A 17,477-nucleotide genomic window follows, 5' to 3' on the forward strand; every position below is an offset into this window, starting at 1 on the left:
TTTGATTATGGATACACACTGTTTGCATTTAAAGTGTTATTTCAGTTATTTATATTTATTTTATTTATACTGTTTTATTTTTTTTTATGTTCGATTTGTGGAAAGGAGTTAGATTTCTCATGTGAAATCGTACAGGGGAGAAGCCAGACGGTAGAGTTTATAGCAAAACATTTTGCAGTGTTTGCATGTCCTTTACTGCATAGAATTCATTAAAATAGAAGTAAAATAACATTCATTACAAGTTGATTTCAAAATGCACCTAAATTGTTTTGCATTTTGTGATTTTCAGTTGAATAAAAGACTATTTTCCATTCATATATTTCATCATTGAGGATTTCTTAAAAATTGTGTAAAAATCTCGTCTTGTCTCGTTCTCGTGAACCCAATCTCGTGTCTCGTCTCGTCTCGTGGAGTAAGCGTCTCGTCACACCCCTATAACCTATGTTTAAATATATTACTGAGGGCCAAATTTGTGAAAACATCCTCACAAATACAGTGAAACGTGACAAAAACTGACTTGTGAGCCCATTTTGGAGAGGTTCTAAGTATCTGACATGGTCATTATTCACCAAATTATGTTTTGCATCAAATCTAATGATGTCAACAGGTTTGTGCGAGGTTCAGAGGCAGTATAAAGTAAATGTCCTTATTAGTAGCCTACATCTTCTAATGTCTGTGTGTGTGTGCATGTGCATGCTACAGTGGCTTTTGTTTTGGCTAAAGCAGAGCTCTGTGAGGATGCATAAGATTTGTAGATTTGTGGAATTAGCATAGCAATACTAGAACTGGAAATGTCTTTGGCACCTAATGCTGATGTAAAAGTCTCTCTCATTGATCAACCTCTGTCATTGAAACTCACATCTGTTGATGTACTGACCTACAGAATCCCAGCAGAACAAGATGAAATCTGTTTTCTGTTACTCCCAATAACACTGCACAATCAGAAAGACATTTATTATGTGGAACACAAAAGAAGATATTCTGAAAAATCAAATTTGGTCCATAAAATGTTGTTTTGGACGTCCACTGAAGAAGAAAGTCATACAGTTTGGAAAAACATCATAGTGAATAAATGAATTACATAAAAATTACACTTTTGGGTGAACTATCCCTGACACACTTTGCACACTGTTTGCACAGATCTATGCAAAAACAATGTGATGCAAATTGTACTTAATAAATTTGTTTATAAGTATGTTTACTCCTGCCCCACACCAATCACCTGAGAAAAGCACAAAAACAACATGATTTTCAGTTGAATGTAATTGTATATTCCAGATAGTACTGATTAAAAACTCTTGACAAATCCCTGAATATTTTTCTTCAAATTTAGTTTTCTTATTACATTCTGATTTGTTAACCATGGACAAAGTGTATTAGCAGATGAAATCTAAAACACATCCAATCCAAAGCCCTTTGATTGTGTTATGCAGTCAGGGAGAATGGAAATGCAGATTGTTTTCTAAGATGTGGAAGAAGAGAGAAAACAGGAGTGGGGAGGAGAGAGAAGAACAGTTAAAGAACAGCAGATACAATAGGAATAGAGGCATACAGACATGTGCTTAACATGATATGGAGTTGAGCTACTGTAGCCTATATACATGTAACCCCTCAGGTCCTACTCAGCCCACTCTGTGCGGGCCTCAAACCCCGGTCTCCAGCATCTCTATTATGAGTAATATTTAAAAAATCTATATGGCAGATTTCCCCCATGGTATTGGTCTCAACGGTTTACGTTCACTTAAAACATAACTGACTGTGTTTACGTGAATACTCGCCAAAACCGTCATTTCAAAATTATTTTGTGTGTATTTGACTCTTTAAGTGCAATAAGCAGCGAAAAATAACTCAATTTAGTACTGAGAGATGGCTTTATGTGCGTGCACATTGGGTGTGAACACCAAATCTGAGAAAATTAGCAAAATTAATAAAATGAGTCAAATGAGTAAAATTATGCATAATACACGCTATCCCACACTGAAATTCAAGCCCTGTAACACCAACAATATTCATCCAGAGCAAATGAAATGAAAAGAGTGAGTGAAGGGAGGTGGGTTTGTGTGTCAACTCGCTGTCGGAGAGATGAGAGAGTGAGAAAGCGAGTGATGTACCTATTCTGCGGAGAAGGAGTATTGGAAGCGCTTCAGATATTTCAGTATCGATATGCATGCAAGTAGTAAAAAAAAAAGTATGTTTTTGACTACACTACATTGCACATAGTTTACCATTTCAGATGCCTTTTTAAAAGAACTACTTGAAAAATGTATATATATATATATATATTATAAATAAAATTCAACCCAGCAAAGTGGCTAGTGGGAGTGACTGCGTAACACGCCACTGCTGAAATTCGCATTTGGCGGGTTGGTGGGTGTTAATGTCAAGCCCTGTTGGTAAGGTGTTTTAATGTTTTTGAAGACCTTTTGAAAGTATTTTATGGTTGCATGTCTTTGATCAAAAATACAGTAAAAATAGGTCAAATATTACAATAAAAAAAGTTTTTAAAAAATATATATTTTAAATTTTAATTTATGAATTTTCAGCAGTCATTACTCCAGTTTTCATGTTCATGATCCTTCTGAAATCATTCAAATTCTAATAAAAAAACATTTCTTATTATTATCAATATTGAAACAGTTGTGCTTTTTTTTTTTTGCGTACATATTTTTGTGGAATCTTTGATGAATAGAAAGTTCAAAACTATTATTACATTGTTGTATCCGATAATGACACTGTTCCGTCAAAAACAGTATGTTTTTGTGGTTAATGTCTTGTTTGGTTTCTGTCTGTCTGCCTTGTCCTAAGATGAAGTTCTTAAAATAAATTAACCTAGCCTTGCAAACTGGGTGAAAACAGAGCAAATGAGTTAAATAGTAAGCTATGCAAAACAGTTTAGACAGTTGTGCTTACTGATTTGAGTACTAAAATTGGAAAAACGTGTCAAATCATCTGAGAAAAACATGCTGTTTTGTTCACCAAGCATCACATTACGACGTGTATATTGTTTGACAGCTGCGTGGCACACATGATGGAACAGGACAGACAGAAGAATTATTTCCAAAACTGTGATCAAATGAGATGTTCTAATTCATCTAAACTCATAACTTACTTCTAGACGCACAAAACAAAATCACCCATCTGTCCATCTGACTGAGGTTCTGTGTGCCTGTGTGAATGGTGCTTTGTCTAACAGCTTGTCGCAATATAAGGAGACTGATGTACTGTAAACAAGCCAGTAGATGTGCTTATGTTAATCAAGAGAAATCTAAATATTATAAGCTGGTCAGATCACATTTGCCTCTATGCAAAAAACAGTTCTGTATATCTACTAGTCTCATTAAAGAACAGACATTTCAACTTTTTGACATCAATATTTTCGAGCTTGTATTAACTAGAAAGATATATTCGAATAAAAATAACTAAGAAATATCTTGATTTTTAATGCTTGTTTTACCTTATTTTAAATGATTTTAAGTCATCTTGAGGCCACATTTAAAGTCTCGAGGCAAAAATAATATTCGAAGATCGCTGGGTATTATTTGATTATTATTCGAAAATCGCATCCCTATCCTATATGCACGCACACATGCATGTATAGGCTACACACATGTGAGAAAACCGAGTGGTGTGACGCTTAAATATAACTTAAAAAACTTAAACATACAAGTTTAAATAATAATTAAATAATATATATATATATTTATTTTATTTATTTATTTATTTTTTTCATTTATGTTGATTATATGAAAAGGGAACCGCACGAGATGGGTAAGATAGGATCAGAAGATGCCCTATATATCGGGAGACATTTGGAGTGGGTCAGACATGATTTTGACCACATAATTAAGTTTTTTGTTTTGTAGAAAGCCATTCTTTAAAGTGAATTTCGTTTTGTATAAGTTGTGTCTTAATTTAAATAAATGTTTCATCAACCACTGCCTGGATTTAATAAATTAATAAATAAATTTAATTTAATAAATAAGAAGCAAATATAGCTGACAATATAATCAGGACATGGAGGCGCCAGCACATGAACTGGAGCTCGTCTCATAAATTAACTGAAACTCAGTGGATAAGCTACTTGCCGCACAAAACTGAGAAATATATGTATAGAAAGCTTGAAATGTCTACTTAAGAAAAAAACAACAATTCAAATCGAAAAGAAATGGGCTACTCTCTGCTTATGTAGGCTAATCCGTATGAAGTGTGCATTTCTCTCTATAGGCGCGTTCACTGCGAAGAGTCAGTACTGCCAACTTTATCTTTGCAGCCAGAAAACACTAGTTTATTAATAAACAATTAAAATGTATCATGATGCATAATCATTACTTTTGCCAGTTCTTTGTGGCAAGATTTATGCATGTGCTTGAGATGCGGAATAGGCAATATATTACAATAACGCTCATGGTTTAGTATCCTCTCCCATATATATTTAAGTAATTAAATTAATATAAATATGCAATTAGACTAATGGCTCAAATGAACTACTACTAGTCGACTAGAAAAAAAACTTTAGTCGTGCACGGGCAGCCCTACTTATTTCACATATTTTCTAACCAGCATGTCACTGCGGGCATTCTGAGCGAGCGGCGCTGAATCTTTATAAAGACGCTCTCCGCTCTGGAGGAAATATCACCACTCCGCTACATGCTCTGGTGTGAGACAATGTGTATCAATGTGTGTCTGAGAGTTGATTGACATATTTTAGATGCGTTATTGGCATCGCCAACCTCTGGTTACATGAATGCGTCACCACCGCATCAGAACCGAAAACATGGGGATTTTTTTTAAAGACAATAATCACACATCCTATTCGTTATTCTATAATAAAATCAACTAATCGAATATTCGATACTCATCCATACTCATTAGGTTTAATTAAACATTGTCCAATGTTAGAGAGAGGATAAAATAAATAGAAACATTTAAACTCCAACATGGAGAAGTCTGATATAACTCATAAGGTTTAATTAAACATTGTCCAATATAAGACTGAGAATAGAAGATTATTTTTTTTTTTATAAATATTAGCTTTTCTGCATTTTGGGAAGACAGTCTTTTCCTCTTTTCATCCAAAACGTATGCGGCTGTAATGAATAGCCGCTCACTATCAACACTCGTCAATGGAGCACTAAGAAGAGCACTACTGCCTTTTTTGCAGTTGCCAGTTTTTCGTATTCGCCACGCGTCTCGCGGTGGCTCGTCCTTAAGTGCTGAATCAGGTTCGTCGTAGGCTATTAAATGTTTTGGACAATGCTCCTCCATGCGAGATTTCTTTGTAAAATACACGACAAATAGCGAATTTTTCATTGATTTTAGAAACATCATAGTAATTCCACACCGGATGACATGACTGCGTTGCCCCCCACGCATCATTTATTTCCTCACGTGTTGACGTCATCAAATTGTGATCGATTTGTGAGATCGGCCAAGTTTAGTGAGTACTGATTAAGTCATAAAATGTGATTATCGGCCGATACCGATCTCTGGCCGATCGATCAGAGCATCCCTAATTCAAACGTCTGTAAAGGTTTACCTTTTTCAAATGCCTCTGTTATTCCATGTGTATGACAGATAAACAAGGAAAAAATACCAACTATACAAACTCGGTTTTGATTTTAGAGGGAACAACTGAAGCTATTTTTAGCTATTCAATCTCCTCCTCTGCAACAATGAGGGCACAAATTTGTGATTTTCTAGACAAACAAACAAACAACGGCTGGCAGACTTTTCCCATCATCGGTAGGAGGAAAACATTTTGATTTTCTCCATCTAAACAGATAGCAGGTGGCAAAATGAAAGACATCACACATCTTTTATAGACCCAAACGACACCAGCAGGAGTGTCTTTGATGTCGCAGCATTGTTCAACTAGCAGAAACAATAGCATCTTCCTCTGCCAGCATGCATCTGTCTCTCTGCTGACGGAAGTTAATTGAGATGGGAGAGACTTTTTCCATAGCGACTCTCCTGCAGATAATCGCGATCCCAGACATAAATACACTGAGATGGCATCCCACAGACTTCTTGTCTCTTGGCCTAAGTAGTAAACTATTATATTTAACAAGCACATGTTGCCCTCCTACATCAGTAATATTGACTGTGTATGGATGTAAATATCCACCTAAAATATTATCAGTGATTATATGAGAGACTCGGATGTTATACCCTCTGAAACAACCTCAACGTATGCTCCTTCATCCATTTTAATGATCCTTACGTCCTGATGGCGGAGACTAATTATTGCCTATTATAAAACTCAACAGCAATGATAGAGAGGAGCGGAGCTGTACGGCAGTAGTCTGGAGCTCTGCTTTATCTGCAAGCTGATGAATAAGTCTAATCTATCATATGTCTGGGAAAGCCCTAAGGCCTCCAGGATGAAAATCTGCCAGTAAGTGAGCGAGCAGCAGTGTTTATGTGTGAACTGTGACTTTAAAGTTCACCACACTGCATGCATGTGTATTGTTAGCATTGAATTATGGGAGTTCTATGAGTGTAAATATTTGCTCTGACTGCTTGATTCCGATTAAATAGCAATTTTTGAAATGAACAATGATTGGAACATGTGTTCACAAATGTGTTATAATTGAGCTAAGGCTAGTATGTCCACATTAATCCAGATACATACAAAAACGCATCTTCTTCTCCACATTTTGGCTTTTCGTCCACACGGAGACGTTTTTGTCTGAGTTTTTTTGAAGATGCTAACCCAAGTGGATGAATGTGAAAACTATGTTGTTGCATTGTAGGGTGCACTGTGAAAACAGAGGTATTCCAGATAACGCATGTTTAGTCGTGTGATGCATATTGTACCAATACACTGTATGTCTGTGGTTGTACTGCCATTGATGTGCCTGCTATTTGCTTTCATATTGTTGCTAAAGATAAATGTTACTTTGTACAATCTTTATATCACATTCCTGCAAAGATGACAGAAAATTTATTTGCAATTGCTGTCCCGTGTCAAAACATGTTGACAGTTGAATTTAAGATCATACATGGAATGACGATTTTGAGTGTGACCTTAAATGCACCTGTGAGTGGTGGGATATTTTGGTAATAAAATGATTATGCCAGAAGAATAGCGTGAGAATATTATTATGTTTGGTCTCTCTGTATCTCAGTGAGCTTTTATAAAGTTTTACGCAAGTACAGCAAGGTGATTTAACCATTTTCAGACGCTTTGGACAAGCAATTCTGGAAAACGTAAATACATTTGAATATGACTGCCTCTACAGCAAGACATCGACAAATAGTTTTACACCATCGCACCCACTGGCATTCAGTCCCTTAACGGCCTACACTGGATGTGAGCGTTGTGTTGTGCAAATAAAACCCATTATAATCACTGACGCCATCTACACTGGTTATATACAGATGCCCGTTCAGTTTCTAAGGGTGCTTTCACACTGGGCTCGTATGCTGCGGTCCGAGTCCAAGCGCGATTGTTCCTGGTGCCCCCCACAGCGTTGGTCTGGTTTCACACTCAACTTGACTCTATCGAGTACAACAGCCAGAATATCAGCCAATATTCGAAATTATTTAATTTATCCATATCAGTCGATACTGGATATATATTGGCCAATAGTGGAAATGCATGCTCATTTCCTTTAATTTGAAATTAGATTACCTTTCCAGTCATTTGAAATTGAGAATTTTTTTACACCCCTACTGAGAACATGAGCACAAGACATGCAACCTTTATACAGGCGTGTGCATGTATTTTGTCCTACCTCAGTGTGAACTGCTCAGTGGTGGCAGCAGAATTCATTAGTACTTGAAATCCCACAGTCTGTCCCTGTTTAACTGGGATGGAGGGTGCCAGAATCTCGACGTCTCCATCCAGTCTAAGTCGGCTTCTGGGCGCTTTGTTGTCCCCAGAAGAGAGAGTCACCGTCCCAATCCTCTGCAAATCCCCTTCTTGCCCTACAGCTTTTCCTTGTGCCCTACCCGCTATGCACTCTTTTCCCAGGGTCTCTGGAGGAAGGATGGAGTAGTGCAACTCAACCGTGATGGGAACGGGTTCCTGTGTGCGTCTACGTGGCGGAGGAGCATTGAACCAGGTCGTAGGGATGTCAAGCTGGGATACACAGATACCCATGTTTCCCTCCAGGCGACAGGCGGTTGACACAGAACCTTCCCCTGGATCACGGATGCCAACGACACGGATACACGGGAGTAGTTCCGCAGGAGGATCCATATCCTCCCATCTGCGGCCTGCCAGGTAAAACAACACCTGTATTTGAGGGCGATCAATTCCTATCCTCCTGCTCACCAGGTGCGCTCTCACCTTCCAGCCCAGAGTGAGGTGTGTAGAGGTGTGGAATGAACGTGGAAGCGCCCCCTGGAGGAGCTCTGGTGGTACTGGCGCCTCTGCAGTGAGGTTGCCATAGCTACAGTTAACTGACAACAGGGAAGTGGAGCCAGCATCGGGCAAGTGGAGAAAGAGAGGCTCGCTGCGTGTCTGCAAGCTTCCGTTACGCATCACTTCCTGTGTGGCCTCCCGGAGAAAGAAGGATGACTCTGCACCCTGCAGTTGGCAGGACACGGGAAGGTATGTGGGCAAGGATGAGGAGAACCTGGGCACAAGATCACTACCTCCACCCCTGCTCTCACACACTGCAGAGAGAAAAAGAAAGAGATTTATCTGTATGTTTATTTAATTTCAGAGACACTTCAGATGTTTTTACAAGTCAAGTACAAAATTGCTTTCTGTTATAATTTAAAGTGTCCCCTGGTTTTTGTTTTATCTCGTTTAGCAAAATCATTTATTTACAGAGAAACAAATTAAATTAAGGCCAAGGGTCTTTGGAAAGATAATTGTATAAGTGTGTTTAGAGAGTAAGTCAATGTTCTGAATGCAACAGATGGTACAGCAAGAAAAAAAAAAAGAAAGATTCAGAAATAAAATTATGTTATAAATATACACTAAAATATACACTACATTTTTTTTTATGTAATTTATTCTTGTGATGACAAAGCTGAACAGCATCAAAACTAGCAATAACTATCTCAAAAGTAGCTGTTCAGTTGGCACAAGACCACCCAGAAAAACAAGCCCTTAAGCTGTAAAACTTGAGCTGAGCCGCAATTAACAAATTACTCAGGAGCTGTGGAAATGACATCACAAAATTAGCCGTAAAAATTGGCATAGAGCATAATGTGTACTTATGTGGTTGAGAAATGCCCATTTTACACTATGCTTTACCAGTTGAAAAACAGGAATCATTTGTAGCCCCTTTGGCTCACATTCACATAATTGCTTCCAACTCCATTGGACAGGATATGCCACTGCAGTGCCTTTGTGAGTGTGTGTCTCTTTGTTAGTGTCAGGGTGTAATAGCGGTCGTGGAAATGCCTTTGTTGTGCTCAGGGACAACTTATTTGAAATCTTCTTAAAACATGACCAAAAAAGTCAACAAGTCATCACTGAAATTGAAATCTGTCATTTAGAAGACATTTGTATCCAACGCAAAATGTCCCACAGGAGCAACTCAGGGCTAAATGCCTAGCTCAAGGGAAGAATGGCACTACAGCAGGACTGTGACCTCAGTAAAATCCCATCCCTGCACAACTGCAGCATCAGACACCAAACTGTCCAGCTGCAAGACCACAACTTTACTTGATTACTGCTATGCAGGCATTCCTGACCAATGAGATGCAGTCTTAGTAGCCAGACCTTTGAGCTGCAGCATAAAGTCTGAAAGGTCAGAAAGTTTGTACTACTCCAGTACACACTGAATTAGTAACTCAAATACACAAAGACATTTGGTAGGTACACTGGAAAACAAAAATAATAATCTGTTATTATTAATAGGCAGCTGTGGTTGCCATAACTTTACTGTAAAATAAGGTAGAAACATTTTGGGTTTTACGGATTGAACTTAAATTTACAGTAAAAAAAAACAACACCACATATTTAAACTTATATTTCATTAAAAGTAGGGTAGGCAATTTCAGTTAGGCTAGCAATCGCAAGCTAGCTTTGCAAGCATAAGATCTCACCCTCTCTTCAGAGCGTCTCCCTCTCCAACGTCGCCATGCAGGTAGGGCATTGTATCATTGCATTTGGACCGAAACCATTTTTTGGTCCTGAGACTTCCATAGTTTTAATATTTAGACCACTTCTATTATTGATTGCTATCAGGATGTGAAGAGAGTTTCAACCAGTATAACAAAAACTGTTTATAAAAAAAGGCCTACCCTACCTTTAACTGATATAATGTTGATATACTAACCTAATGACTAGGACTAAAATCTGTTTCGTACCTTTATAATACACTGACAACCACCAAAAAACAAGTATCTTTCCCACAAGCTGAGGTAAATACTAATATATAGAAGGTGCACAGTGTCATGCACACAAATACAAAACACCATCATGGTAACATGACATTAACCCTCTGGGGACCACAAACGCGCCCGCGCGTTTTGCTCGTTTTTTTTTTTTTAGCAATGAAAATAAACACTAAATGCTCTGTTAATTTTAACCTTTATTTTTGTGTAATACATCAATCGATCCTGTTCAGTTTCTATTTTTTTTTCTGTATACTCACAATAAAAATAAAGTGTTTTGCTTTTTGACAAATAAAGAAAAATTAACATGATGCGATTTCTGCCTTCTCTCTGTCAGTAAACTCCCATTTGAAACGCGTTCGAAAATTATCTATAACTCCGCGAAAATTCAGTCAAACAGGCAAACAGACCCACGGGCATAAAGCTTGAGATCGCATCTTTTAAATGAAGTCATTTATATAAAAAACAAATATTCTCAGCTTCTGTAATCTGTATAAAAAGAGAGCGACTCCTGTCGAGCTCATTACGAGCTCATTCACAGTAATGTGACCACTCCCTGGAGACCGCGTGCTATTCAAACGCAAATTCTGAGAACTATTTCAGAGCTGTGAAACGCCCACATCAGCTGTAAACAAAGCGCGTCGCGACTCCTCGCGAGTGAGACATTATAGCCTACCTTATGGAGAAAAGATTCCTCAGAACAGTGCTGATGAGGAGCAATATCTCCTGAAATGAGGAGCAGATTCCGCTGAGGAGTGAGGTAGGCTGTTTTCTTTTCTCACGTGTGGAATAACGTTATGGAATAACGTTAGTGTAGGCCTATGTAAACCGCAAAAAGATGAATCGCATTTCTATAATATGACTCGCCTTTCTGTGAGATGAATGAAGGGGACATATTTGTAAAGACTGTTTAGCCTAAATATGAATCGCGCGTCTGTGTGTGAAAGAATAAACTGCTTTGTTATAGCCTACTGAGATGAGTAAAAATCGACTGGAATATGTTGAAATAAAATGTATTTGTATAAGCAACATATTAAACTGCAAAAAAAATACTATTTTTGTCAAAAATAAATTCATAGACTAAGATGTTAGATGTTCCAATGTTGGCTATATTCAAACTAATGAATACATATGATAAAATGTAGGCCTATAATCTTTTTTTTTTTTTTTTTACAACGAAAGAGTACACTTGAAATATTGTTGAAATTGTAATTATTGTTGTAATTGTAACATTTTTAATAAAATAGCAAAACATATTTACAAGAGAGATGTAAGCGAAATCTTAAATGGTCAATATAAGTCTTCTTCTAAATACATCTTTTGTCCTTGCATTGTGGCTCAGTCAGTTTCACACCTGAGTGAATGGCTAATTATGCAGAGTGGGTGGGACATTCATAATCTAAGGTGTAAACTACTCCTCCCCCTCGCATATTGGCTTTCCAAGCAAAACCTGTTTTACACCATTTAAATCAATGTATTTTTTTTTGTGAACGATAAAGCAAGACTATTTATGACCGCCGCTAGCGTAGCTAGCGAAAGCGGTCATATAGGGATTGTCAAAGTTTTTTTTTTTTTTTTTCCCCGTCATCTTACTGAATTTTCCGTCAACGATACCAGGGACACCGAAACACCGGGGAACATGAAATTTGGTGGGCATGTAGCCCCACTACACTTCTAAGGAAAAATTTCGTTTGGTCCCCGGGGGCCACTTCCCCCCCCGTGCTGGGGTCCCCGTAAATTTTTCGTCAACGATACCAGGGACACCGAAACACCGGGGAACATGAAATTTGGTGGGCATGTAGCCCCACTACACTTCTAAGGAAAAATTTCGTTTGGTCCCCGGGGGCCACTCCCCCCCCGCGCTGGGCCCCCCCAAACCCAAAAAAATGCAGTTTTTCCTAAATAACTACCTGAACCGTGGCACCGAGGATGAAGAAATTTTTATGGCATGTTGGTCTACTAGACTTTTACGGAAAAATTTCGTTTGGTCCCCGGGGGCCACTTCCCCCCCCGCGCTGGGGCCCCCGTAAATTTTTCGTCAACGATACCAGGGACACCGAAACACCGGGAACATGAAATTTGGTGGGCATGTAGCCCCACTACACTTCTAAGGAAAAATTTTGTTTGGTCCCCGGGGGCCACTCCCCCCCCGCGCTGGGCCCCCCCAAACCCAAAAAAATGCAGTTTTTCCTAAATAACTACCTGAACCGTGGCACCGAGGATGAAGAAATTTTTATGGTATGTTGGTCTACTAGACTTTTACAGAAAAATTTCGTTTGGTCCCCGGGGGCCACTTCCCCCCCCGCGCTGGGGCCCCCGTAAATTTTTCGTCAACGATACCAGGGACACCGAAGCACCGGGGAACATGCAATTTGGTGGGCATGTAGCCCCACTAGACTTCTACGGAAAAATTTTGTTTGGTCCCCGGGAGCCACTCCCCCCCCGCGCTGGGCCCCCCCAAACCCAAAAAATGCAGTTTTTCCTAAATAACTACCTGAACCGTGGTACTGAGGATGAAGAAATTTTTATGGTATGTTGGTCTTAAGGGCCCACATCAACCTAGCCCATAATCGATTGTCAAAGTTTTTTTGTTTTTTTTTTCCCGTCATCTACTGAATTTTTTCGTCAACGATACCAGGGACACCGAAACACCGGGGAACATGAAATTTGGTGGGCATGTAGCCCCACTAGACTTTTACGGAAAAATTTCGTTTGGTCCCCGGGGGCCCCTCCCCCCCCGCGCTGGGCCCCCCCAAACCCAAAAAATGCAGTTTTTCCTAAATAACTACCTGAACCGTGGCACAGAGGATGAAGAATTTTTTATGGTATGTTGGTCTAGTAGACTTTTACGGAAAAATTTCGTTTGGTCCCCGGGGGCCACTTCCCCCCCTGCGCTGGGGCCCCCGTGAATTTTTCGTCAACGATACCAGGGACACCGAAACACCGGGGAACATGAAATTTGGTGGGCATGTAGCCCCACTAGACTTTTACGGAAAAATTTCGTTTGGTCCCCGGGGGCCACTCCCCCCCCCGCGCTGGGCCCCCCCAAACCCAAAAAATGCAGTTTTTCCTAAATAACTACCTGAACCGTGGCACCGTGGATGAAGAATTTTTTATGGTATGTTGGTCTACTAGACTTTTACGGAAAAATTTCATTTGGTCCCCGGGGGCCACTTCCCCCCCCCGCGCTGGGGCCCCCGTGAATTTTTCGTCAACGATACCAGGGACACCGAAACACCGGGGAACATGAAATTTGGTGGGCATGTAGCCCCACTAGACTTTTACGGAAAAATTTCGTTTGGTCCCCGGGGGCCACTCCCCCCCCGCGCTGGGCCCCCCCAAACCCAAAAAATGCAGTTTTTCCTAAATAACTACCTGAACCGTGGCACCGAGGATGAAGACATTTTTATGGTATGTTGGTCTACTAGACTTTTACAGAAAAAATTCGTTTGGTCCCCGGGGGCCACTCCCCCCCCCGCGCTGGGCACCCCGTGAATTTTTCGTCAACGATACCAGGGACACCGAAACACCGGGGAACATGAAATTTGGTGGGCATGTAGCCCCACTATAGATTTTACGGAAAAATTTTGTTTGGTCCCCGGGGGCCACTCCCCCCCTGTGCTGGGCCCCCCGTGAATTTTTCGTCAACGATACCAGGGACACCGAAACACCGGGGAACATGAAATTTGGTGGGCATGTAGCCCCACTAGACTTTTACGGAAAAATTTCGTTTGGTCCCCGGGGGCCACTCCCCCCCCACGCTGGGCCCCCCCAAACCCAAAAAATGCAGTTTTTCCTAAATAACTACCTGAACCGTGGCACCGAGGATGAAGAAATTTTTATGGTATGTTGGTCTACTAGACTTTTACAGAAAAATTTCGTTTGTTCCCCGGGGGCCACTCCCCCCCCGCGCTGGGCCCCCCGTGAATTTTTCGTCAACGATACCAGGGACACCGAAACACCGGGAAACATGAAATTTGGTGGGCATGTAGCCCCACTAGACTTTTACGGAAAAATTTCGTTTGGTCCCCGGGGGCCACTCCCCCCCCGCGCTGGGCCCCCCGTGAATTTTTCGTCAACGATACCAGGGACACCGAAACACCGGGGAACATGAAATTTGGTGGGCATGTAGCCCCACTAGACTTTTACGGAAAAATTTTGTTTGGTCCCCGGGGGCCACTCCCCCCCCCCGCGCTGGGCCCCCCGTGAATTTTTCGTCAACGATACCAGGGACACCGAAACACCGGGGAACATGAAATTTGGTGGGCATGTAGCCCCACTAGACTTTTACGGAAAAATTTTGTTTGGTCCCCGGGGGCCACTCCCCCCCCCCGCGCTGGGCCCCCCGTGAATTTTTCGTCAACGATACCAGGGACACCGAAACACCGGGGAACATGAAATTTGGTGGGCATGTAGCCCCACTAGACTTTTACATAAAAAATTTCGTTTGGTCCCCGGGGGCCACTCCCCCCCTGCGCTGGGCCCCCCATGAATTTTTCGTCAACGATACCAGGGACACCGAAACACCGGGAAACATGAAATTTGGTGGGCATGTAGCCCCACTAGACTTTTACGGAAAAATTTCGTTTGGTCCCCGGGGGCCACTCCCCCCCCGCGCTGGGCCCCCCGTGAATTTTTCGTCAACGATACCAGGGACACCGAAACACCGGGGAACATGAAATTTGGTGGGCATGTAGCCCCACTAGACTTTTACGGAAAAATTTTGTTTGGTCCCCGGGGGCCACTCCCCCCCCCCGCGCTGGGCCCCCCGTGAATTTTTCGTCAACGATACCAGGGACACCGAAACACCGGGGAACATGACATTTGGTGGGCATGTAGCCCCACTAGACTTTTACGGAAAAATTTCGTTTGGTCCCCGGGGGCCACTCCCCCCCCGCGCTGGGCCCCCCGTGAATTTTTCGTCAACGATACCAGGGACACCGAAACACCGGGGAACATGAAATTTGGTGGGCATGTAGCCCCACTAGACTTTTACATAAAAAATTTCGTTTGGTCCCCGGGGGCCACTCCCCCCCTGCGCTGGGCCCCCCATGAATTTTTCGTCAACGATACCAGGGACACCGAAACACCGGGGAACATGAAATTTGGTGGGCATGTAGCCCCACTAGACTTTTACGGAAAAATTTCGTTTGGTCCCCGGGGGCCACTCCCCCCCCGCGCTGGGCCCCCCCAAACCCAAAAAATGCTGTTTTTCCTAAATAACTACCTGAACCGTGGCACAGAGGATGAAGAAATTTGTATGGTATGTTGGTCTTAAGGGCCCACATCAACCTAGCCCATAATCACTCATTTGTGATTTGCGCCCCTCCCATAAAAAATGAAAATGCAATATTATTCTGCTTTAATCGCCCCTATCTTCAGTTGAGATGTTCAGAACTGCACCATATTTCATGTGTATGATTAACTTGACATCCTCTGGGGGTATCCTCTGCTAAGTTTCGTAGAATTTCATCCATGGGGGGGTATAAAATAAATTCATTTATGTGCACATTTAGTGACTGTACACTCATCGGCCTGTAGATGGTGGTGTTGAGCGAAGGGTTGCTGGTTTAGGATGATACTGTCACACACACACATGCAGGAATACAAACAAATGCAAGCATGCACACACACTGACATCCACACGCACAGACACACACCCATACACACACATACAAATCCACATGCACAGACATACACACACAAACACACACGCGCACACACATGTACTGTACGCACGCATACATACACGCACAGACACACAAACACATACACACACACACAGACAGACATGCACATACTACTACTTTTTTTAGGTATATATATAAACACGCAATACAGCCAAATTGCTCCACGTCATTTATTTTTGTGGAAAGCCAGTGCAGGCCTGAGCGGCGGTCATATTTTGTACCGCCATGCGGTACATCTAGTTTTACATCATTTTGAAGCTAGAACTCAAAGGGACAACATCCATTAGTCAAAAGTCTTGTGGACACATATTTATTATGTGTTTTGTGGTCTTAATTCAGCAACTTTCATTTTAATTTTTTCCAATAACCACGCATAAACATTATTCTCTTAAAAATACAAACATCTACATACACGTTGCTCGCATATTATGGTAGCCCTGTTTGTGCTATATAGAGTGAATTTACACCTTTGCCATTAACATTTTTATAAATAACTGAAAAAAGCACAAATGTCAAGGCATGTCAGAACATCTCAAGGACCCCAAAAACAGCTTGGTCCCCAGAGGGTTAAAAGAATGCAATAAACATTAATTTCACAACATAAGATATAACAAAACCCAAATGTACATTCTGAGAAGAAAGAAAAAAACTAAGAAGAAACAAAGTTATTTGAAAAAAAAAATGTGAAGAGTCACAGAGAATTCTGGGAATGTCAATTTATGGGTTTCATTGTAAATTCTAAGCTGATTTGTGATTTTTCACTTCCAAAAACTGTAAATTTAACAGCATTTTGAAATGTTCTGTTAAGATGTATAACAGTTTCTCCATACGCAGTAAATGAACTGAACCATTAACCAATTAACAGATTGTTACCTTTAGTGCTGTAGCGCCTTTAGTGCTGTAGCGGTGCGTCGATGACGTCATATTTTTGCGCCGACGCTTCTTTCTTTATTTTTTTTTATTTTTTTTTGTACCATTCCCGGAGGTACAGCTCGCCACACACACACCGCCCGCCGTGTTATTCTGTCATGTTTTCTCCCTTTCTTTCCAAACCGCGACAAACGCCAGTCTCCTTTCTCTGCAGAATGTGATAAATCCGCTCAACCAATCACAGCGCACCATTCCACGCATTGTAAACAGTAAAACGGTGGCACTTTGAATACACCCGGCATCCTAGTTTTCCTTATCTACTTTGCACTTTTTGATCAACAAACAAACAAAAAAATTAAGACATTTGACGGCATTGATGAACCTGTGGTGGATTCTGCCATAGGGAAGAAATGTAAAAGCCATCGAAATCTAATAATTTACGTGAGGAGATTAACAAGATGAGGCACGCGGAAGGAAGAGAAATGCCGACTGTTGCTTGTTCTCACACGACAGCGTCAAACTTATGTCGAATGCTGACACGTAAATCTTTTAAAAAACTTTCAATTCTTTTACTCAAAGTCAACGAAAACCGAGCAGGACCAAGCCATTTTACAGCTG

At 41.0% G+C, this 17,477-nt stretch overlaps 1 protein-coding gene across 1 annotated transcript in view; it reads right to left on the reverse strand.

Annotated features, from left to right (window-relative positions):
* The window catches only part of LOC311083454 (transmembrane protein 132C), a 257,203-nt gene that overhangs the window by 172,787 nt on the left and 66,939 nt on the right, over nt 1-17,477 (reverse strand). The window contains exon 2 of the mRNA XM_084114985.1: nt 7,737-8,622. Within this exon, the coding sequence (XP_083971111.1) occupies nt 7,737-8,622 (886 nt within the window). The remainder of the gene's footprint in view (nt 1-7,736; nt 8,623-17,477) is intronic.

The sequence above is a fragment of the Abramis brama genome (assembly GCF_963993115.1).
Source record: "Abramis brama genome assembly, chromosome: 5".
Lineage (NCBI taxonomy): Eukaryota > Metazoa > Chordata > Actinopteri > Cypriniformes > Leuciscidae > Abramis > Abramis brama.